Source organism: Centrocercus urophasianus, unplaced genomic scaffold (assembly GCF_019232065.1).
Source record: "Centrocercus urophasianus isolate 14NV4802_14NV808 unplaced genomic scaffold, USGS_Curo_1.0 seq_17, whole genome shotgun sequence".
Taxonomy (NCBI): Eukaryota; Metazoa; Chordata; class Aves; order Galliformes; family Phasianidae; genus Centrocercus; species Centrocercus urophasianus.
This window is the reverse complement of record NW_024884722.1, coordinates 6,535,388-6,559,309: the sequence shown is the minus strand read 5'-3', so window position 1 is coordinate 6,559,309 and position 23,922 is coordinate 6,535,388. Positions and strand designations below refer to the sequence as shown.

The following is a 23,922-nucleotide window of genomic DNA, read 5'->3' as shown; positions in this document are numbered from 1 at the left end:
AAACTATACCAGAGGTAAACTACTTACAAAGCCACTGTAAAGTACTCAGCCTTGGTCCATCTTTTGTCACAGGAATAACACCAAAGAAACAAAATCCAACAAACCTCTTAGATCTTTTACAGAAGAAAGGAGCAGCAATGTATGCAGTCCATAGTACTAACTCTCAGTTCTGCTTATAGCATGTGCATTTGCCTTATAATTAACATGAGAAAAAAAATAATTTTAGAAGGAACTATACTTTTCAAAAAGTGATGAAAACAAGAGCAGTTTGTATCAGAGGAATACAATAAAATCTTGGAATCATTTAGGCTGGTAAAGACCTTTAAGATCAAGTCCAAACACATCTAATGCTACAAAACCACCACTAATCCATGCCCCCAAGCACCATGTGTGGATACACATCTCTTATACATCTCTAGAGATGGGGACTCCACCAACTCCCTGGGCAGTCCATTCCAATGGCTAACCACACTTCCTGTGAAGAAATTCTTCCTAATAACCAATCTAAACCTTCCCTGGTGCAACTTGAGCTTGCCTTGTGTCCTCTATTTCAAGCATAGCATAATTCCTCTTTCCAAAAAGTTGAGTTTATCCAAAAGTCCCCCATAAATACATAGGTTACTACAAAAGTATATATATATATCCTGAAGTATTATATACCCTGTATATTTCCATGGAAGAAACAGATACAAAGAACACAATCACGCTATTTGACAGAGAAAATTCTCAGCTACAAAACACTATTTTTCAGAACTGCTACCACCATTAGCTCTTTCACCCTGGTACATCTGTCTTTTCAGATAGCATTTCTGAATGTCTGTCACCTCATTCTCTTCTCTTGCAACTCCTCATGAACATTTTTATAGTGAACTTATTTATCCTCACTCCCATCCTACACTTCCCTCAGTGATAATTACTGAATACTTTTTCTCCTACAATACGCTCCAACTTCAACTTCCAAAGATGTGCTTGTTTTTACAGAAGGTAAAATAAAATCTTTGGAGCAGGATTTTCCTGAGATCTTCTGTGCAACCCATGGTTCTAGTGGGGACATTTGACATTGTTCTGGAACCAAAGCACAAATCCTAAAATGGGCATTCCCAACACTTATTTCAGTTATCCTTCCAAAACCAAAGCTGGCTGGGATTGAAATTGCCACTGGGAGCCTAAACAAGTGTTCACTGACCCATTGCCAAGTTTGACTACACAGACTGTAGACAGACTTCTTCCTTTGTATTAACACAGTACCAAGGGCTTGACAATTTCAAATGGGCTCCAGGCTGCTTCAAGTTATGCTCATTCTAATCATTAAGGAGCAGATGTTGATAGCACGCCCATATCTACCTTTGACAGCTTTCATCCATGGTAAAACAGAGCCAGGAATATGCCATTTATCTTTCAGTATCAAGGAGCTAAAATATTCCAGAAGGAGCATGCATCATTGCCAACTCTGTCAGGAACAGAGCACACCTACATTGCTGTGTTACCGGAAACCATTCCTCTCCTCCCAGCTGCCACAAGATTGGATGGGGCAAGCACCTTGCAACACCAGAAACATAAGCAATGCCTGAAAGTACAGGTTGGCATTGGTGTCAGACCTCTTTCTTCCCATACATTTTTGTCACTAGGGAATCTCAGGGTATAACATGCAGAGTCCAAGACAAAACCTAAAGCCATTCTTTTTGTTTCTGCTGCTTCCATCAAATAATTTAAATGTTTCAGTGTTAATAGGAAATCAAGCATTCAAAAGAATAACTTCACTCTTTTCTCTTTCAGTTCTGTCCATTAGATGGAAAGAAAGGCTCTCTTTCCCTACTGATTTTCCCCCTCTCTATCCTGGGTTACTTCCATCACCATCTCTAAAATTCTCCCCAGTTGCTATTTTCTTAACAAGATACTATGGTCCATAACTCTTCATCTAACAAACACAGAAGTTAACATTCTCTCTGCTTGCTTTGAGTGATTCAGTGACGAGAGAGCATGTATTATGGAAGGTCATAAATATTTATCATCTCCAAAATATTCCTTTTATTGCTGCTGTGGATCACTGAAGGGGATGAACTAAGGGAAATTGGTTTTGCAGCTATTCAATATAAAGTTTGTTCACTTGATCAGAATGAACACATCAGAGTTAAACAATAGAAATATCAAGAAATTCTTTTATTCATGGCTCTCCCACTCAGAAACTAAAGGTAAGATTCTCCAAGACGAGTGTTTTTTGTCTGTGCATATTAGCAATTCCCTAGGGTTTGCAGTAACAAAGTACTTCCAGGTGACCTCCTTTCAAGCTAAGAAATTCATTAACCAGCTTCAATCTAAAATTGAAATAAGAGAGAAAAACGTTGCTTTTAGAATTTTATTCACTTATCTTGTTATGAAAGCCTTGGTAATTTATACATCACTGCACTTGAAGCGCAGATGCTGAGTTTCCTTTGGAAAACGTGATTTTCTGAGTGTTTTGATTCCTACTAATGTGAAGGCCACTACTATCAGAATAAATGTCCTTGATAATTTTCAGGCTGACATTTATAAAACCATCTGGATCCATTCACTTACATGTTGTCAGAAGCACCTGCAGAAGCCAGAATTTTCTTCCCATCCATAAAAATCTGCTATTCCTCTGAAGTCATAAAAATAGACCAAGAAAAACTGGCCATTCCTAAAACATGATTGATCTACAAAATGCTGTAACATGGGCTATAAATTCTTCTGGTATTAACTCCAGCTTGTCATTCCGGGGTACATTAATTTAACCTGTTCCACTGCATATGCCCTCTGAAATTCACTGACACTGAGACCATGTGGAAAACATGTATGACTTTCCCATATTAGCCAGGCTACGTCTACTCTACACACAAAACAGATGAAAAAAAAAACTGAACAATGCAGTTACGAACTTAAATTCATGCTAAATGCCTTTTGCAGTTGTTTGTGTACATTTGTCCCAGGAGGAACTGCATCTCCTGTTTCTTAAGAGCCCACACCTCTGCTCATTTGTAACTGTGGTGCTGGGGGGCTCTGCAGCACCGGTTAACACACACAAAGTGCCCACTCTGTGGAAATTGCAGCTAAATATCTGAGCAAACCCTGCAGTTATGGCCTCCTAACAAACATTTTAAAGGGGCCTGGTTTTCACACAGACATGTTCAGTAATTTTGGAAGATCTTTCATCACTAATAGAAGCACTAGGTGTACTAGCTGCTTTCCATACAACCTACATGCCAATACATTGACAAATGGGGCACATGACAGTCCTTATCTCTTTTATGTGGCTCCCCAGCCTTATGCCTTCCCAGACTTATCTAAAGAGCTCTATCTGTCTGATACAGGTCCCGTAAGTGCTGCCTAATTTCTATCTTCCAGTCACTGTGTGTAAATTAGACTGTAAATCACTTCTTATTAGCTAGATCTCTTCTAGCTAATTTCTTATCTGAAATTACATACTTGTCTTCAGTCTGAGTGGTAATTACATATGAGATCCCAGCACCGACCAACCACTGCTTCCTCAAAATTCCTCTGATAATTCTCTCTAATATTTACCATGTACACGGCGGTGGTTTGCACCACTTCACCAGCAAACAAGAATCAAACCACAGTCCAAACCTTCACGTAGGCTCTGCAAAGAGCGACACGTACTCATAACACGTTTTTCTACAATGAATGTCAAGCGTGTTATCATACAGAAAAAATGCATCTTTGCTGGTATTTCTGAATTTATATCATCTCTCAAACAACGCACCTATCTCAAGACCACAAACTGGTTTTTCACATAAACCTTAGGTTCAACCCAGGTTACTTCCTGCCCCTAAGCATTTTGTTGAATCACTCCCTGTGTAAGGACGAATGTCACCAGTTCAGTTGCATGAACAGGTAGGTGACTATTGCAGCACTCATCCTGTAGGTAGCAGTACAGCGATTTGAGGGCTTGCCCATGAGCTGAAAGACCTGGGTTGTGACACACTCCTGAACTCATTCAGACTCACGGCCTCCAGGGCAAGAGGAGAAACTGGGACTCATATGATGGACAAGGCATCTAGTCACTAAGCCATTACAGAGAAACAGATACAGACGATTATCACCATCCTCTCTTTCTCCTCCTGACACAGTACTGAATGAAAGTGCCTGTGATTTATCAGTGGGGTCAATATGTGCCAGTTTTGTTCAGATCACACCAACAGATGAGAAAGTTTGGTGCCTATTTTGTAAACCCCACGTTCTAGAAGGACACAAATTAGTCAGAACTGCAGAGAGTAGACAAAGCTTGAATAACTTTACTAGCAAAAGCTAAAAAATTGTCAGGAACCTATATTCTCCCTAAAGTGTATGACAACCTTTTCTACCTGTTGAGAAGAACTATGTCTCTCTCTGCAGAAACCATCAACAGGCTTGGTTATGCAAAAATGCACAAGGGTTTGTTTCACTGAGTACAAATATCAGCTGGATCACAGATGGCTGGTCCCTTCCAGTGGGTAACACAGGACATAAAAATTAAGCTCCTACTCTGAAATTCTTCATAACGGAGGCTCGATCCATTGCTTACAACAGCAGCCTCTGACAGCCAGCCTCTTCATGGAATCAGAGGATATCCCAAGTTGGAGGAGATCCATTGAGATCATGAAGTCCAACTCTTGGTTCCACAGCTGACCACCTGACAAGACTGAGAAAACTGTCCAAACACTTCTTGAACTCCAGCAGCATGGTGATGTGACCACTGCCCTGGAGGGCCTGTTCCAGTGCTTGACCACCTTCTTGAAGAACCTTTTTCTGATATACAACCTGAGCCTGCCCACTGCAACTATCACTGGTCATGAGAGAGAGAAGATCAGTACCTGCCTCTCTGCTCCCTTTCATGAGGAAAGGTGCAGGCTGTGATGAGGTTTCCCCTCAGTCTCCTCTTCTCTAGGCTGAGAGGTTGTCTGTTATGAATGTCCTATACCTATGTTGCTTTTAAGTGGCAAAATGGCCTCATGTTCCATTTATTCAAATCCATAGCAAAACCTTCAGAGGTAAAATTTTGATGAATTAGAAATGATGCGAGAGCTGGAGAGCCAAGAAAAGGGAATATATATTACATCCAGCAATAAGAGTATCACCCTTACAGAGCTTCTTGCTCACCAACATCAAACCATTAATTAGGCACCGTGTGGGCAGGTCCGCACCCGCGGTGGTGGGACAGAGTCCAAGTGAAAAGAGCCAGGAACAGTCAGGGCTTGGCAGGAGCCATCCGAACACAGCACACAAAGCAGCAACATGGTGTGCAAGCCAGAGTGGTAAGTGGCTGAGAAATCTGTAGGATTTGGGGTGACTTACTAACAGCTGCTTGGGGCTCACGCTTACAAAAAGATTGAGCGGCTTGAGCAGCAGTCCTCAGAGCGATTCTGAGGTGACTTTGGAGGTAGCTACAAGGCTGAAACCTTTTCAGTTCTAGGAAATCCCAATGGGACGTGATCGTTTCTGGGCAGCTAAGAAAACTGGGTAGGGTCAGTAGAGCTAAGGTAATGTAACAGATAATGTATCTCTGATTTAAAGAGAGATCAAATGATGGTATTTGTACATGGAATGTGCACTTTTTAAAGCAAAAATACATGAGAATACAAGTAATAGCTGAAAATAATAAGTAAGTATTATTAGGAGTATTCTAGATACTCCTAAGAGGGAGCAGGGAAGTGAGGAAGAATTACTGAACTGTTATATTGAAGAAGGAGGCAGATAAGACATGTTTTAACTGACCACCACATACGGAGTAAGTTGTTACCAGCAAAAACTATTCTGCACTTTGGAAATGGCCAAAAGCATTGGTCATAAAGCTGACTGATATAACAGTAACCTTTTTATGAAGAACAGAGAAGTCCTGGAAAGACTTGTAAGTCGCTGGCAGTCAGCTGGAGGCTCCCTAGTCAGCATAGATTCGGCACAGTCATCTCCCCAAACTGAATCATAGCTTTGTCTCTGCATGTTTTACTGTCTGAACACCAGTTTAGTAACGAGGTGAGAATGCTTATTTAGGAAGTCAAAGCAGATGCTGTACTGTGAGAATGTTTTTAATAGGTTTTCTTTATTACTATCCTGCCATCTCTTTGGATTCTGCACTTTTTCTAAGAGACTGACAAAAGCGCCCTGAAGTCCAAATCTGACTGCAGTTGCTAGCAGTGAACAAATCTGTGTACAACTTTGCGTATATACTTCCCTTTAATGAAGCGCTTTCCACATTTAATGACTTCAGAGAATAACAGGCATCAGCATTCTGAGTCATTGAGGCTGATGCCTTAGTTTTCTGTCTCAGCTTCATTTTAAGCGGTCAGTAGATACTCACACAACTCTACTATTCAGACCAGACGATGTATGTGAGCCCTGCCTTGCTTCAATTGCTGTTGTGATGTGCAGTAACCTGGAGGAATGAAAAGGTTCTTGGACATCCTTTTCTTACTGTGATGTTAAGCGTGTGGATTTCAGCGCTATTCATTTAGGATCAGTTTCCTCACGGAGAACTTAGCTGAACCTAAAAGCTGGTGAGCCAGCTGGAAAGGAGGCTGGCTAATTGCCCAGATGCTCTTTTACTTATTGTTACTTGTTTGTACTGAAGCAGAGCCAAAAAGCCTTCATCTGGAACCCAACTAGGGGCAATTAACAACCACATCTGAGGGATGGGGAGGAGACAGAGATGAAATTAAGTCTTCTACCAATTACGCCAATTATGCTGCTCACCTCAGTAAGCTCACTGCACCACCAGCACTTTGCCCACTGCTGTGCACACAGGCTTTCAGCATGTGAGAGGCACAAGAAACACTCTGCTGAGTGTGAGCTGCTGAGCAGAGACTGAGCCTGGAAAAGGTGGCAATCTTTCTATATTTGTACAAAGACCATCTCTACAAAATACAAATAAATACAATTAAATTACAAAGAAAAAGCATACTTTCAGGTAATTACATACGTCAAATACATACATGATCCCTCTTACCAGGTCTACAGATACTATTGCAACTATTGATACTATTTTATCCTCTACTTCATTTATCCTTTTGTGCATCATTACAATGTTCAGGAGTGCCATTAGCGAGTGCTATCTGTATGCCTCAAATCCATGCAGAAATTTAACATGAATCTCCTCTAGTCAGGGCTTGCAAGCAAAATTCTGGATGTAGCCTTCGCATTATCAGCTGATCAGTGCACCAGACTACCAAAATATGTGAAAGGCTAAAATAAAACACTGGAAAAGCAGAAATTAAAATAATATTTCCTGTTCAAGGACAGTGACAGTGTATAGGAAGTATGACTGCTGCATTCAGGCAAGAAAGATGGAAAAACAGAAACACGAACATTAAAATGAGTTGAAAGAAGATATAAATGCAGAATTGGAAAAAGCAGATAAATTGGAAAGCCAGCATGTTACTACAAGGAGAGAGGACACTGCAGTTAGCTCTGTCTGCAGATGAGAATAAGCCAGCACTGCAGACTGTCTGTTCCAGCTCTGCCTCTGCTTGCCTTGAAAGCAAAGGCTGCTCTCCATCTCAGCACAGACTTTAGCTTTCTGTTTGGCCATAGGACGAAAAAGCGTAATGTATTCTCTAGAGCTGTGCCACTTCTCACCGTCACATTAAAATCTGATAAAACCCTATCCTAAAAGCAGATGTGCTTTTTGACTCTAGCTTTTTTATTTTTATTTTTTTACTCCAGCTGGATGCTATTTCAGGACAACAGAGGAGACTTCATTATTACTACGGGTAGTTCTCGTTCCACCACTGCTGCTCTTTCAGCACAGCATTCATGGCCAGTGGTAATACCAGTGTTGAATGCTCACATGCAACGTAATGCCAAGAGCTAATTCTCATAAAACCCTAATTAGTAATGATTCATCAGGAGCATTCAGTGACAGTAGTGTCAAAAGCCAAGCTAAAAAACAAGATCGCATTTTGATTGTGATGTTATGAGATCATGCACAGGAGCAAGAATTGTATCTGTGAATCCAGGAACTGCCTTCTGGTTGTTCCCCGTTATATTCTGCGTTGCAATAATTACTCAAATTTTAATCTAGTTAATCCACACATTCAACTTTTAATCTACTTAACTGTTGCAATAACATACGTATATCATTTTAATTTCTTAACTGAAGTATCAAGTAGCAGAGCATCATATTGGAATTCAAGTAGCACGAGACCACTAATACTGATCTCACAAGGGTGTTGTATTAGGCTGTCAAATCATATAATGGAATTCAATTACACAGCTTTAATCTTCTAACTGTTTTTTACACATTTTCTTTCCTGAGTATTCAGTGGAAAATCCCATTATTCTGCATCACACTGATACTGGACTGAAACTCCACTAATCTGGGATGTGAAAGTCCTCAAGTTGTTCTTCTTATTCTTATTATTATTTTACCTGTTAGGATATCAAATTTCTTCAGATCACATAGGTATGTGCTACTGTAGCTACTTGGCAGCTATGAGCTACCGAAATTCACTGATTTTAAACTATACAGCACTAGCAGCCGTTCTACAGGTCTGGAGTTATTGTCTGAACATAGTATCAACATCAACACTTTTCTTCTGCTGTGAAGAACACCAGCTGGATTTGGTAAACAGAGAAAAAGAACAGCATAAACATTTCAGTTCAGCTGCATCATTGTGTTTTGCCCAATTTTTTTTAGTAATGAATCAAAATCAGGGCATCTGTTTACTTCCTCCACACATGCAATATTTTTTCTTAATTCATGTCTTAAATCTACTGCCCACAAACGTATATGTTGGCATTGCTGCTTTCCTACAAAATTTGTTTGATTTAACTTCTAATTCCCAGTTATCCACATTCCCCATTTTTGTTGTTTTGTGTTCTTTCACATTACCACATTTCACCTATAGATGTTTAACCTCCATCTTTTCTATTTTTTCAAGCATGTAACTACCAAATCTGCACCAAAGAAAACAGAAACCTTTTTCTGCCGTGTAACCACTAAGCACTGAAGGATACAAGAAGTGTGATAAAAGAATGGTGAGTAAAATTCTTAGCAATTACATACACAAATGTATTTTGTTTTGAATGAAAAACAATTTTCTACAGTGAGATTATTAAGTTAAAATTGCTGATAATTAAAAAACCTGACAATTGGGCTTTTCCCCCTGGAACAAACCATGTCTGTGTTTGTGCACATGTCCTGGGAGGTGTGTAGGTACATGTGTGGGACAGTCATTATTCAGACTTCTTCATATCTCACAAGCCATCCACTGGTGGCTCATGAATCATACGTTGAGCAATAGAAGGTGAAGCCATTGTGAAGGATAGCTACTCAACCAGCGCACATTTTGTAGATTACATTCTCAACCTATGAACTTTTGTTGTTGTTGTTGTTGTTGCCTCTAAGCCGAACAGCTGTTTGGAAATGGCTACTGCTGTTTTTGGCAGTGCACATCCCATTTCTCTCTGAGTAAAACAGCTGAGCTGAGCATTCAAGGACCTTTCTGCCAGCAGTGCTGGGCTGAGTATATGTGCACAAACAAGTCATTCCTGTTCATCTGGTTCAGCTCTAAGGCTCTTAAGTGCCCAGAGAGGGAACTTTCCCCCATTAAATCCTATACTGCCTCAACTGTTTTAGAAAGAGGTAATATCTTAATGTTCTTCCACTTCTTTCGCTGTTAGGTTGAGATAAACCAATAGCGAAAACTCAACAGCTAAAAAATTAGCATCTATTCAAACTACGCACATAACAGAATGAATCAGCTTTCCACACACAGACACTAAACAGAAGTTTTCTGTACCTTCCATTACTTCCCTACCTGTTCATTTGCACTTTCTGCTTTCAAAGATAGAGTCTTTGAAGAGAAATTGATCACTCTTGTTTGGCAACAACCTCCCACATTATTTAAAATCACTAGTCATTACTCATCCATTTTCTTCATAAGCTTATTAATTTTCAAGCTGCCTTTCAGATTTCAGGTCTGTAAAAAGAAAATCTACAGCTCAAAATGTTTGCTTTATAAGAAAAAGCAGAATGTGGAAAATGTGAATTGGGTGCCATATAGAACACCTGGAAGAGGAAACAGTGAAGGATACAAATGTGGGGAGGAGAATGGAGAAATACGTGGGGCGCCTGCCATAGGAAAGCCAAGGAAGGAAAGTGCAGAGGAAAGAAATCTGAGTAAAGAAGGAACGTGAAAGTGCAGAATTGTAAGGGAGCTGGGGTAGAAGTAGAAAAACAGCCCAAAGAAGCTGCCAGCTATGCAGACCCATCAAGTTACGTGGATCAGTGTTTGCTTGGCCACATCTCCTATCTATCTGCTCTTGGCTGGTACTCACTACTGAGGTCACTCCCTCAGCAACCTACATCCACCAGTGGATGTACAAGAAATGCAAAGAACAGAAAACTGAATAAGTAGGCAAGTTCAGCTGCCTCACCTTGCTGGCAGTGCTCCTCCTAACGCAGCCTAGAATACCCATAGACCCCAAAGCACGTTGCTGGCTCATGGTCAAGCTGGTGTCCATCAGGACACCCAGATCTCTTTTTGCAGAGCTGCTTTCCAGCCGATTGCCCCCATGGGTACTGGGTTACTCTTCTTCTGCCACAGGTCTTTGTGTTACTCTTCGTGTTACAAATAACTATTTGTCTTTGCAGGACAAAAAACTAAATAAAACATCCAACTTGTATATTCAATTTGCTTTAGGTGGCTGGAACATGGATTATTGCATTTTATCTCCTTGGCACAGTAGCAGGTGAGATACATTTTCTATAAACATTCTAACTAGGAGATTACTTTTGGCAAAATAATATAAAGGAGTTAATTACTAATGTCTTTGTTTAAAATTAAGTTGTGGTATGATTTATGTGTCATTTTATGGCAGTGTCAATTACTATGCATGAAACAGATGCTAAAGGCTCCACCTCATTTCAATTTATTTAGAATAAAGTACACAAAACTTTGTGCCCAAATTGCACGGAGTAGAATTGCACAGTCACAGGCCCTCGTTCTATCAAGACAGTGCACAAGTTGCCTCTACACATTACAGCTATTAACAAAGAATGGCTCAGCAGCAAGGTGCTTAACACAACAGACTGTGCTAAAAGAGAAAAGCTGAGCTTAAGGGAGCAAAAGACCTATTCAATCAAGAAAATGCTAACACATTGAAAGAAACTATCATCTCATTCATTGTACAAGACTGCTGCGTGTATATATCTGTTCCTACAATGAAGTACAGTGCTTCTGGGCAAGAAGCGTGCAGGGGCAATTCTAACACACATTCCTAAACATACTGGTTTTTTTTAATTTTTGATTTAATCCTTTACAAGACAAGAAAATCTGTTGGACTTGATGACCTTTGAGGTCTTTTCCAACCAGAATGATTCTATGATTCCACATTATCTGCCTGCAAGCGTCCAAAATACAAAACAGTTCTTTCTTTCTTCTATTCTAGGTGACGAAGTTTGCTACCCCAGGCTTGGATGTTTCTCAAATGACCCACCCTGGTCTGGGATACCAGGGAGACCTCTGACAGGTCTGCCTGAATCTCCTGAAGAGATGAACATCAGCTTCTCTCTCTATACCAGGGAAACAGGAAATAACTCACAGGTGACATTTATTTTTTAACATCAAGAACTGTCTAAAGCTACAAATGTTTATCAACTTGTTAAAAAGTCTACAGCACTCAACATAGAAAATGAGTCAAAATGAGAAGATAGTCTGAAGGTATAGCAATGAATAAACACTGAAGTTTTGGGGGATAAAGCATGAAAACAAAATGTGGTGAAGGAACTCAGAAATTCAACAGCTTTCCTGGTATTTCCTTGCATAAGGATGTGGCTTTTTTTTTTTTTTTTTTTTTTTTCTTAACAATATCTGGGGCCACATTCTTCCTTGAAGTCTGAGTGATTGTACACCCTTATCCACCTCTCTATGCTGAAGTTAAGACAGAACAACTCAAATTGCCTATGCCCTGAAAAATCTGAGCTAAACAATTGTGTAGGAATTGTAAGATGTGGGGCTAGAACCACATCAATCCAGCAAATGCATGCAGAGCTGCTGAATTCCTTGCAGGCTCCCAGAGCAGCATCCCTTGTGCCGTGCAGGAATGTTTATGATTCTTCTGCCATGAACTACAAGGGCAGAACTGCCTCAGGCACCACAGCTCTCAGCAATCCTGGTTGTCATGCCAAGAGTCCAGCTCAGCTTCTCTTAAAGGAAAGAAGTTAAACCTGTAGTAAATTTTTACAGCTTGCAGAGTAGGGACGCGTGAGCACACAGCACGCACTCAGCAATGGTTACTCATGCATCTTGGCTGTTGACAAAATAAGTCAAAATATACCTTGTACTACTTGCCAGCCACTGAACTTCAACATATCTCTGATCTAGGGCACAGCCCTTCCACACCCAGACTCCCTGAGCTCACACTACAGATGCTGCATTTGTTTAAATACAATACAGATGGTCACAGATCATTCAGAGCAAAAAGAAGATGTATAATTAAGCAGCTGGCAGCAATTTGTGGTGGGCCAAGGTCAGTTTCACCACTACACTACTGCATGCAGCTCGGCATGATATTCTTTCAGCTTTCCTCAATTGACAGGAAAAAAAAAAGGAAAAAAAAAGAAAAAAAATAGAAATATCACCTGCACAGAGAAACAAGCTGTTTCCTAAGCATAGAGCAGCTTATGGAAGCCAAAGCTCAGGTCATAAAAGGGCAAACAGAACCAGGATGCATGAAGTTTCCAGAGGAGCTCAACCAACTCTGGCCAACAGGCATCATCAGATACCACAGCACTTTTGGGCTGTTTCCTTTGCCCAGTATGGAGGTTATTGCTGCACTAAGGAAAACAAATTAGAGCAACAGAAACCACATGGGCACAGCTTCCTTGGAAATGTAGTGGGACTGAGAAAGGTGAGATTGAGAAAGGTGAGATAGGGGATCCCTGGGACCCTGCACATTCAAGACAGATGTGAATCCTAAGAGGCATGACTTGGTATTTTAAAAATATTTAAAAGCATAAGTACATACAAGAGCTTGATTTTTTGTTTGCTTGTTTACACACAGGTGATCTCGGCAATAAACTCCTCAACCATCCAAAACTCACATTTTTCCTCACGTAGGAGAACCTCCTTCATCATTCATGGATTTAGCAGCACAGGAAAAAAAGGCTGGGTGGTAGAAATGTGCTTGGTATGAGACAGCATTCTCTCTTTTCTATCGGTGGTTGTATTTACGTTCTATCATTATGACTTAGACACTGAGGTTCACCTCCTGTTTTGAAATTCATGAAATAGTGGTGGATACCAGCAAAGAAATTACTAACCAAAGTCAGAATGTTCCCATTCTGGGTGGTGCTGCACTGTCAAGGCTTCTTGGTCATCTCTGACATTATGCTACACTAGAGAATTTTCATCCCCCAAGCTCTACAAATGAGATCAAAGCAACCAACTGAAAGCAGATGTCCTGAGCCTCTACACTGCTGTCATAGTCAGATTAGGCAGGCCAATTTCCTGTGTCTCCTATTGGGAACCACTGAAAAATCTTTCAGCCAAAATACCTTTCTAAATTCTTGTCCTCCTCGAGTTTCAGTCTACAAGTACTCTTCTGCTTTAGATATATTCAACTGACAGTGAAAGAAAGAAAGGAAAAGAAAGAAAAGAAGCATATTTCATACTTCAAATATGAAATGTGGAAGTTAGAACAAACCAGAGCTGCTGCAGTCTGGCCAGCAGAGGGTACAGTGTCAGAGGATACAGAGAATAGAGTCAGCCGTGGCTCTGACAAAGAAGCAGTGTCTTTTGTAAGTTCTTTCTTAGCATTAGCAGAGAAAAGATAAGATGGAGAAAGACCACTGCTGAATGCTGCCACAGCTCTGCAGAACTATTTTGTTCATTAATCTGTATGAAAACTTTTAATCCAGAATGCCACATTTCTAAATTTTCCTGTCTAAAATACAGTAGTTCTATCTGCCTCACTAGAAGCCATTTCATGGTATGCCTAGAGGAGAGGATGGAGTCCAGGATTCAGTGTCCTACTGCTCCAAGGTTCTGCTTTTCTTGTCATTCACCTTTCACCATTTAGCACAGATTAATTTTTGTTTCTGCTCCTTATTCTTTCTAAAATTTAAGTGAGCCTTAATCGTAGAAATCTAGAACTGCAGACTTTAATTCAAGATTCTTATAGTGGAAAAAAATCTGCAAGATTGTGGCCAGTGCAAAAATGGGCAGTGCATTAACTGTCTGCTGAATTAGAAACTTTCCAGTTTGCTCTGACCCATTCCAGTCTAACATCTCTTCCTCAGTATTAAATACATTTGGTAAACAAGTTGACTTCCCATACTATTTAGTTAAGATACAGATGACCCTCATAAAACTGCACATAGCAGCTCCTGTGTAGTTGTGTGGTTTTTCCAAGTTATTTAAAATACGTATTTCAGTAGCTTATAAAGCTACTAATAAAGCTTATAATAAAACATTTTTTATCATAGTCTTTCACAATTGAGACTTTGGGAATGAACAGCTTATTACATTCTGTTTTAGAAGAAGAATCATTTCAGTGTCACATAAGCTACAGTGAATAATTCTGTTCAGTAAAGAATGAGAAAATTGTGTGAATATGTTACTATTTAATGTTTATTCTGATATCATCTTAATCCTTGTTTGCTATTTTATGTTTCTTTAAATACTCTGCTCTATGTGCTCCCACATCAGCTGTTACTGGAAGTAGAAAACATAAACTGCATTGCTGTCGATTGGAAAGAAGGTGCAAAAGGCACCTATGTCTGTGCAGTGAACAACATCCGTGTGCTTGGGGCTGAGGTTGCTTATTTCATAAAAACTTTACAGGTAAAATAATACAGCTTTACAAGCTATAATTCTTAAGGAAATATAGAGGAGTGAAGATGATTTGCTTTGATTTCAAACTTTGTCTAATATGGACAGCCAGTGCTTCAGGAAGATCTGTACAATGCATACAGTTGAGATCTAGCTAATTCTACTAATTATCAACTCCGTAAGGAGTTCTCACAGCCACAGAAGTCTCCACTCAAGCTTAAAGCGGTTGAAAAGAGGTGCCAATTGATTACAGGCCAGTAGGTGGCAATATCTCCCCATTTCCACACGATGATACAGGTAAGAGCATTCAGCGCAAATGAGGCTAGATACGCTCAGTGTTTACAAGAGGTTATGAGAGAATAATACACGTGGTTATAGGTAAATCAGCATCTCAACAGCACTGAAATGAGCAGGAGCTGGAAGCACCACGCAGAACCACTTGCTAATGCCACATTAGCTGTCTGCAGGCACAGTAAATTGTCCTGGTGCTTTCTAGTTGTGAAGCTCGCGTTCACTTTTACAAACACAGCACAGAACTGCTCAATTGCAAAGTTTAATACTAGCGTTTCCCTCTGACTTCAAATAGAATTAGGACTGCTGAGATCAGACGCTGCTTGGTTGCAGACTTGATGCTAGTCAGTAGGCATTTGTCTTATGTTGTAAGGGATATTCCAGAGACTGAAGGCAAAGTATCAACTTTATGAACACCTGAGTATAATAGAACAGTTCTCCAGAGGCCACTGACGGTCAATCTCCTGTTTCTACCTAGGGAGCTCTAATAACTAGCTTCACACTTTTGTTTCTTTGTTTTCCTTCCCGGTGTAAAGTCCCAGCTAACTTGAAGTTGGGTCCAGTTTCTCATGGGATCTCTTCATCTGTCTCCTTTCATTTAAGATCTCCATTAGTGTACCAACTTGCAGTCTAGACCTCTTTTCCTTCCATTAACAGGCTGCATAAATGATCCCTAGCTCTTTTCCTAAGTTTACAAACTTCTGGAAACTTAAGGAAAGTTAAGCTGCGTTGTAAATATATGAACTGCAGTGAAGACTATTCAAAGGATTCTGTCATCTGTTGATAAGCACAGATTGACTGATAGTAAAGATCTGTTTTTAGTTCAGTACATAACAAAATTAATTACAATACAAAAAAGCTCATGGAGTTGAGCAGCCAATACTTGCTGACTTTGAAAATCACAAACCCAGCATATGCCTGTATGAAATGTGTTCCCTGCAGGCAGCATACATGCTGATTAGTTTCCATTTCTGTCTTCAAAGCACACGTAATACATCAGAATTGCAAGTCTTGCATAGGTGACACTTGGCAAAGGGGAGAATGCTTATCAATCCCCTAAGCTGGTCAGTAAAATGCCTCTGAGTGATATGATCACATTTTCTAAGCAGGCCAGGCACATGAGAGAACAGACATTAAATGAGAAAGAGCTCCATAACCAACTCACTGAAGAGAAAGCAAGATCATATTGATGGACCTTAAAATTAGGGGTTAATCCAAACAGGAAACCTTTGTATTTTGTTACCAGGGGTGACTGAACATGTAACCACATAACAAGGCTGTGATAGTGAATCCATCAGCACTAAGCATTTAAAATTCTAGATTGGACCTTTTTCTACTGAGTCTTAGGGTTTTTAAAACAGTAATTATCTCAAGGAATTCTCACACTGTTGGCTAAGCAGGAAGTGAGCCTAGAAGTTCCCAAAGGCCCACAGTGTCAGACACCTCCTTACTTGCTATTAAAAGCCTGTGTTCTTGTCTCCTAACCACCACCACCTTACTGATCAGAAACTCTTCAGATACTCCCCTCATGAGATCCACTTAATTGGGCACAGCCTGGGCGCGCACACAGCGGGAGAGACAGGCAGAAGGGTCCGAGGTATCCGGCGGATCTCAGGTAGGCTGCTCCTTGGGATGCACACCTAACAGGGGACGCTTTTGATAGAGAGAAGCTTGTAGCATGTAGCTTGTAGTCTACAGACCAGAATGAAATCATTGGTAGTGCTGCAGACACCATATGTGAGTAAGCAGACTTTGTGCTTCTCAAGAACAGGAATAGATATTATTTTTCTTAGTGAGGTTTAAAGCTCTTTATGAGGAGGGCTCTTATTTAGTATGTTTGCAGCTTTACTGTCATCCACCGGGCTGCATCAGCACCACACAAAGACAAGCACCGCATCAAAAATCTTTAGTTTTCCTATTCAGTATGCTTGGCAGGTCAGTAATAACATCAGTTGTAATGGAATACTTCCTTCTCAGTAATATGATGTCATTATGTATTCTATTGGAAAATGTTTTGCTTTGACTGGGATGAGTTTGCAGGAAGGTTCACAAACCCATGTTACTGCACAGCCGGTTCAGCCTAGCTTACAGTTCACATTATTGTTACTCAATGTGCCTTGTGTAAGGTTGAATGTCTGACATTGTAAATTGTCAAAAAACATTAACATGCTATATCTCTCTTACAATAAATGTGGGGTGCTTTTAGGCTTGGACCCTGCTGGGCCCTATTTTGAAGGCACTCCTCCCGAGGTGAGACTGGATCCTACAGATGCCAACTTCGTTGATGTTATTCACAGTAATGCTGCTCACTTTCCTGCCACAGGTAAGTGTTCATGTGCAAGTAGCTGCAGAGATAAGAATACCACAGAGACACCCTGAGACACTGACAACATCACGTGTGCTCCTTAGGGTTTGGAATATATAACACCACTGGTCACCTTGACTTTTACCCAAATGGAGGAACTCTAATGCCTGGATGCAATGATTTACTTCTGGAAATGAAACGAAGTGATTTTGAAGCTCTAATTGCAGGTAAGCATGCATTTCCAACACATTCAGTATTCTATTTTCACGAACTGTGAAAGCCTCTATTCCTCTGGGAGAAAACAAAATTGAACAAAATTGATTTTTTTTGCCGGTTTGCTCATAAGTAAGAAGAGGAAATAAGAAATAAAAGCTAGATCAGAATGGCGTTACACAGGGAACCCTGCAGGGCAAGAGTAGTCAGAGGCATCACACAGGCCAGGGTTTTGCTTCTGCAGTTTGAAATCAGACCTGCAGAGCATGTAAAAGGGTTTGGGAGTACACAAATCTAGCACCCTAATGATGTTTCCAGGAGATGTATCCCAGGCTGAGGGAGGTGGCATGGCACATGAAACTGCATTGCAACTCTGCCTGAGACTCCGTCAGGCTTTTGAGTGATAGGCAGAGAAATTCTCTCTGCTCTAAAAGCTTTTTAATGCTGTATTTAATGTAACTTGCTGTAACATCATATGCACAGACTATATATACATGAATTTATAAAATACATGTATAAATACATATGTATACCTTACTAGCCCATGCTGCTATTCTATTCCATGCCTCATGCCGAGGAAAGTACAAGTGTTGTACAGGATAACAGGAAATTATTTAATGGATGCTCATAAATTTTGTCCCAACAGACACCACAATCTTTGCAAGCTGCCATCACTCACGCAGCCATGAGTTTTATTTTAAGAGTATCCTCTATCCCACTGGATTCATTGGATATCCCTGTGAGACATATGAAGACTTCAAGTCAGTAAGTGTATCAGCCTGGGAACAAATGAAATATAAAGAAAATTATCAAGATAGATCTCACACACAGCACACCTGAATGTGAATAATTCTGCTTGTGTCACCTAGCTAACAGAAGACCTGAGCTCAAACACCAGCTCGAGCAGTGCAGGCCAGGAGGAGGAGGCAAAGCACTCAGCAGCTCTATCAGCTCTTCCACTTTGGAGAATTAATCCTAAAGCAGAGCTGATACCACCGAAATAGGGGGAAAAAAATTAAACCCTATGCAATTCTCACCCTCTACGCAAACAGCATATAGACTAAATACACAAGTTGGCTCTGAAAATAATGCCTGCTCCATGGCAATTACAACAGATAGAAGGAGAACAATCACATAATTTGATAGAGAAAATTCTCAGCTGGAAAACAATATTTTTCAGCACAGTCAGCACCATTAGGCAGTTCATACAGATGAACATATGGAGATGATCTTTATTTCGTGGTGTGACAGCTGTGCACAGCCATCTGGAACGTGGCTTGTCTTTCTCGTCACTGTCACCACTGCTGAAATGCACCACCCACTCCTCACTGTGCTCACATCCACTGTTTGGTCTCCAGAAGCATTCAGCAAGTGTCAATGAATGCCAATGGCTGCCATTTTTTCTGCGTGGAGGATTTCACTTCCACTCCACTGCTTCATATGCACTTCCGTATCAGAAACCATTATGTCAGATTGTCCCTCTGCTGCCATCTGTTGCACAGCAACAAATGTAATGGAATAGTGGTGGGAAGGTTCAGCCTCTACTGCCATGCCACCAATGTCCTCCTCTGGCTAACATAATAAAATAGCAGGCATTACTTTCAGAGCAGCCCTCATACATGTGATCCTTTTATCCCCAATATAGCATAGCAGACAGGTTCTCTTCTACTGGGAAAGGGAAAGAATGTTCATATTTTTTTCTATGCTCTAGCTGAAAAATAAACTCCCCAAAACATTCAGACCATCACATGCACGCATGTCACATCTACTTATTCCATGTTCCACTCATGTGCGTGCAAGTGCAGAACATGATGTCTGGCTTTATCAGGTTTCAACAACAAAATACAGCAATGCCCCAACTTTGCAAGGTCTGAACAGGATCCTGACCCTTAATATTGTCACAGAATGAAAGATGTACTCCTCATTAACTGCTGCCCTTATTTTTCCTAGGGAGAATGTTTCCCCTGTCCCAAACAGGGCTGTCCAATGATGGGGCACCACGCTGACAGGTTTCCATACAAACTGAAGAGAGTAAACCAGAAGTATTTTTTAAACACAGCAGCAGAGCCACCTTTCGCTAGTAAGTGCAGAACATCTTTTACAGTTATTCAAGTTGGAAAGAGATGGCCTTGGCATGATTTATAGTCATGCTCTTCTGATACAAACATTGGCTGAGACTTCTGACTGAAAAAAAAAATGCTGTATTATCAAAATTCAAGACTTTCATTTGCCTTCATGAATGAATTCTGGCTAGGAAAATAGAACTTTCCAGGATGCTAGCAGTTTTAGATCTCTCCTATCGATGACAATCCAGTTTTATTCTGTTTTTGGTTTGTTTTTTTTTTAATTTATTTTATTTTAATGCAGGTTGGAGACAAAAAGTATTTATCAAACTGTCTGGTGTAAAAAAAATGAGGGGAGACATAAACCTGATATTCCATGACACAGAGGGAAATACAAAAGAATATGAAATTGCCAGGTAGGATAAATTAATGTTCCTCTATAGCATTGAATGCTACTAACATTAATATGTAAGCAGTGCAAAGCCTTATTTGTTGCACGGTCTTGTTAACATTCGGTATGAAAATAAGCTATCATGTAGATAAGATCTATAAGGGCAGAAGGATAGCTGTGACAAATAGAATTCACTTTCTTTTTCATGAGCTCTGTGATTGTACAGCGAAATAGGAAGCTGACCTAACAGGAGAAGGGTCACATTTCTAGGAATTGCTCATGAAAAGAAGAAAAACTGCACCTTTTCTACTTATGTCCTTCTGGCTGTGATCACCTGTTGCATACTCACGTTAGCACAGCAGCTCCCACGCTCAGTTGAACTGCATCACATACTGATGTGTTTCCCCCATGCCAGTAACAGACTCCCCATCACTGCTGGTAACTTGCCACACAAACTCACACAAGGCAAAACTGTGCCTGAGCTCTTCAAACATGCAAGGTGGAGGTGTCCTTCCTCCCTAGGATTTACTAAAAACTATTGCTTTCACCTTGATACCAATGGCATGTTAACGTGGGCTGCACAGTGCTGAGGACACACAGATTGCTATGGCCATCCTAGCTCTGCCTGGATCACATCCTGATGGTCTCCTTGCCACATGCCCACTGAAGCTTTCCAGTCCTGCTTTTTTGTCTTCTCCCTGCTCAGAGCGTGCTACAAAGTCCTGGTCCAGTGCCTGTGCTGCTGAAAAGAACAGCAAGTGTGCACATTTCTTTGTAATAAAAGGAAAAAGCTTAATCATGTGGTGAATTCGTTTTAGTCCAGTAGGTCTTTTATCATTACATCACTGCTGTCTGCATTCTATTTCCAGCGGAGTCCTCTCTGGTGATAAAGTTTATACAAAATACCTCGATGTTGAAATTGACCCCAAAAAAACTAAAAAAGTTGAATTTCTCTGGAATAAAACCATATTCACTCTGCTCTGGGCAAGAATGGGAGCAGAAGCGGTCAATATAATACACGGAGAAGATGGACGTTGGTGAGTATGTCCTTTTGACAGATCAAAAAGAATAGGAAAGGAGCTCAAAACTCTAAGAAATGGGATTTAAAAATGGTCTTCATAAATTGGACACGTGGTTTGCAATCAGCAGCACAAACTTCAGTAGTTTCAAGCACAGGATACTCCTCTTTAGACAGAAACTGAAATGTTCCAATGCAGAACAGTGAGTAACTGTCTGGAAAGGAATCCATCAGTGAACAATTTAAGGAGCATGTTGTGTCACAGCAGAACAACTACAGACCAACAAGGCTCATTCCCAGGTGCATTACTACACAGTATAGAGGATCCAGAGAGTAATTATTCTAGATTAATTGGCTGGGCTGAGAATATAACCAGGAGTAAGATCATGTATGATGCACACAGATTGAAGTCCAGATAAAGAGCAAGAGGAAGAGATTTAGACAAGACAGTCTGCATAGAACAGGTGGAGGAGGTGTACACCTCAAGACAAAGAAGTTGAGAGTGGGGCATAAAGACAGATGGACAAGTTGTGAAAAAGCACAGTGTACTGCTTCACATGGCTATGGGTTTAGGTCAATAATTGATTGGTATATTTTACAACAGAAAAAAATAAATGTTAGATGTCAGGAAAATCTTTCTTATCATTTGGCCTTGGTACGGATTATTTAGATAAGGTCCCCAAAGAAGCTGCAAGGCTGTGAGAAACCTAGTGAAACAGATGGTCTCTCTTAAGAGGGCTTAACAAGGTGGTTTTCTGACTCCTTACCTAGAGCTCTACTTTTGTGAACCTAGAGATGAATTACATCTTTCTACCAAAACCCAAATTTTACAGCTTCCCCCGTAAGAAGGAATTTCGCCTTGTCACTGATAACATGTGAATGCCAATAGGCTTTTAGGAAGGCTTACATGGGATTATGGAGCAAATTAACCTCAAGGTGAGAGCTGACGTCTTTTCTGTGCCTTTCCCTTGATCAAAGCTTTTTCCTTCCCAGGTCAACTTTCTGCGGCCGTGGAACAGTGACATATGGAGTTCCCCAGCTACTTACACCTTGCTAGAGGTCACCAAGAGCAGCTGTTCTGTATACCACAGCTGAGTAAATGAACAATGTGTGGCAATGACAGTGTACAAGGCTATTAAAGCAAATTCTTAAGCTGACTGTTTCTCTTTTAATTTTGACAAATGCATTTGGAAATTCTGAATTTTTTTCAAGTCAAATTCAAGCTTGTTGCACTTCTAAATATGGAAGCAACTGGAAATCATGTATACTTATAACACCAACACGGTCTTGCTCTAATAGTATCCTGAGAAAAGTAGGTAAAAACTTCATTTTGAATGTATTTTGAAGGTTGGAAGAGGGAGTAGAAGCATACTCCATCCATGTTGTGAACACTCTGGTACTGCAGTGCCTTCAAGAATGGAGACTGCTTCTCCAATTTTTGGCTAAGACAAAGTACGGTATCCATTAATTTGAATTTAGGTTCATATGATACTGTTCTGTGGTCAGATGTTTGAGAATAACAGATGAGCTAGTTCAGATTTCTGCATATATTTATACATATAAATAGGGAGAGGGAATACATTATTTCTTCCAGAAAGTTTTATATTTAGTATGATATGTTTGACCAAGCCATTTTTAACTTGAAAAGTACTCAGACCTAAGAAGTAGACTTTGAGCAACAAGACTTTGAATAACTCCAGGCCTTGTAAACACTGGGACTATTTCACATTGAAGCAAACACTGCCATTCTGCAAAGCACAGTGTGCATGAGCCACCTGGGGCTTTTGGAGACCAAGGCAGTTGGCATTTTTCCAGTACAAAGACCAAGTCCAAACTTAATGACTAGGAAGAAAACGAGTTAATCTTTTATTCCCTCCCATTTCCCCATTCTGAGAAGCAATGCACAAGCTAGATAGACTTCCAATAAATTTCAACAGAAATACAGTATTTTGAATCTTTGCAATGGGTATAAATATTTGAATAAAACCTGCAAAAAAAAAAAACAACAACAAAAAAAAAAAAACCAACCAAACACAACCCAACTCAGTATAGTATTTTTGCCTAAACACTAACCTAACAAAATTAAAAGTACAGTTAAACACAAGTCTGATACTCAGCCAAGACAGATCTGCAGCCATCAGCGCTGCAAATCCCTCAGGCTTAGCAGGCAGCAAAGGAAGCACGGACAATGCCAGGAAGGCCCACACCACGTCCCAGGAGCAAGCTGGGGCCTTCCTGCTGCATGTGAAATCATTCCACTGATGGATCTGCTTCAGGCCCTCTTCTTATTTTAAATACCAGCATCTTCCACGCTAAAACATAGCTGGTTCTTTATTTGCCACCTGCTTTCTCAAAAGCCATCCTTCTTCTGACAGCCCCTGATCTGAGAGGCTCCAAGTGCCTGAGCAGCTCTACAGAGAGCAGTGGCTGGGCCACAAGATACAGGTTTGTCCAGTTTTTCAGTTTGTCACATTTTTTTCACCACTTTGTATCTGAGAAGCTGACTACTTAGTATAAAATCTTGCTCAAACCCTTTCCATTAGCTCTTACATTAAATTGGAAAGACTGTTCCTACCTCATTTTGAACAATTATTCAGTTCTAATAGGACATTTGATGATTCTTCTGCATCACTGATAGGAAGATACTTAACAAAAAATTGCTTCTTCAATCAAATATTAAACACTGAGATCTAAACAAGTATCAGAAGTAATGTTTTGGGAAAAAAAGAAAACTTTTAAAGAAATGGAACCATAAAATCATTCGAGTTGGAACTCCAGATCCCCTGCAATGAACAGGAGCACCCATAACTCGATCAGGTGCTTAGAGCCCCATCCAGCCTGACCCTGAATATCTC

At 40.3% G+C, this 23,922-nt stretch overlaps 1 protein-coding gene across 1 annotated transcript; it reads left to right on the top strand.

Annotated features, from left to right (window-relative positions):
* Positions 1 to 5,250: 5,250 nt before the first annotated feature.
* On the top strand, positions 5,251 to 22,124 carry LOC122160017 (pancreatic lipase-related protein 2-like). Its single transcript, XM_042818202.1, has 14 exons — positions 5,251 to 5,270; positions 7,675 to 7,774; positions 10,656 to 10,704; positions 11,404 to 11,558; positions 13,018 to 13,143; positions 14,664 to 14,798; positions 16,584 to 16,692; positions 17,284 to 17,400; positions 17,487 to 17,609; positions 18,242 to 18,360; positions 19,546 to 19,675; positions 19,963 to 20,074; positions 20,919 to 21,086; positions 22,061 to 22,124. Exons 1-14 carry the CDS (start codon positions 5,251 to 5,253, stop codon positions 22,122 to 22,124), a joined length of 1,527 nt encoding a protein of 508 aa, XP_042674136.1.
* The last annotated feature ends 1,798 nt before the right edge of the window (positions 22,125 to 23,922 follow it).

Coding starts and splice junctions, on each gene's coding strand:
- LOC122160017 (XM_042818202.1), top strand. CDS start 5,251: ATGGTGTGCAAGCCAGAGTG. Junction 10,705..11,403: donor TCTCCTTGGCACAGTAGCAG/GTGAGATACATT, acceptor CTTCTATTCTAG/GTGACGAAGTTTGCTACCCC. Junction 16,693..17,283: donor AGGTATCCGGCGGATCTCAG/GTAGGCTGCTCC, acceptor GGGTGCTTTTAG/GCTTGGACCCTGCTGGGCCC.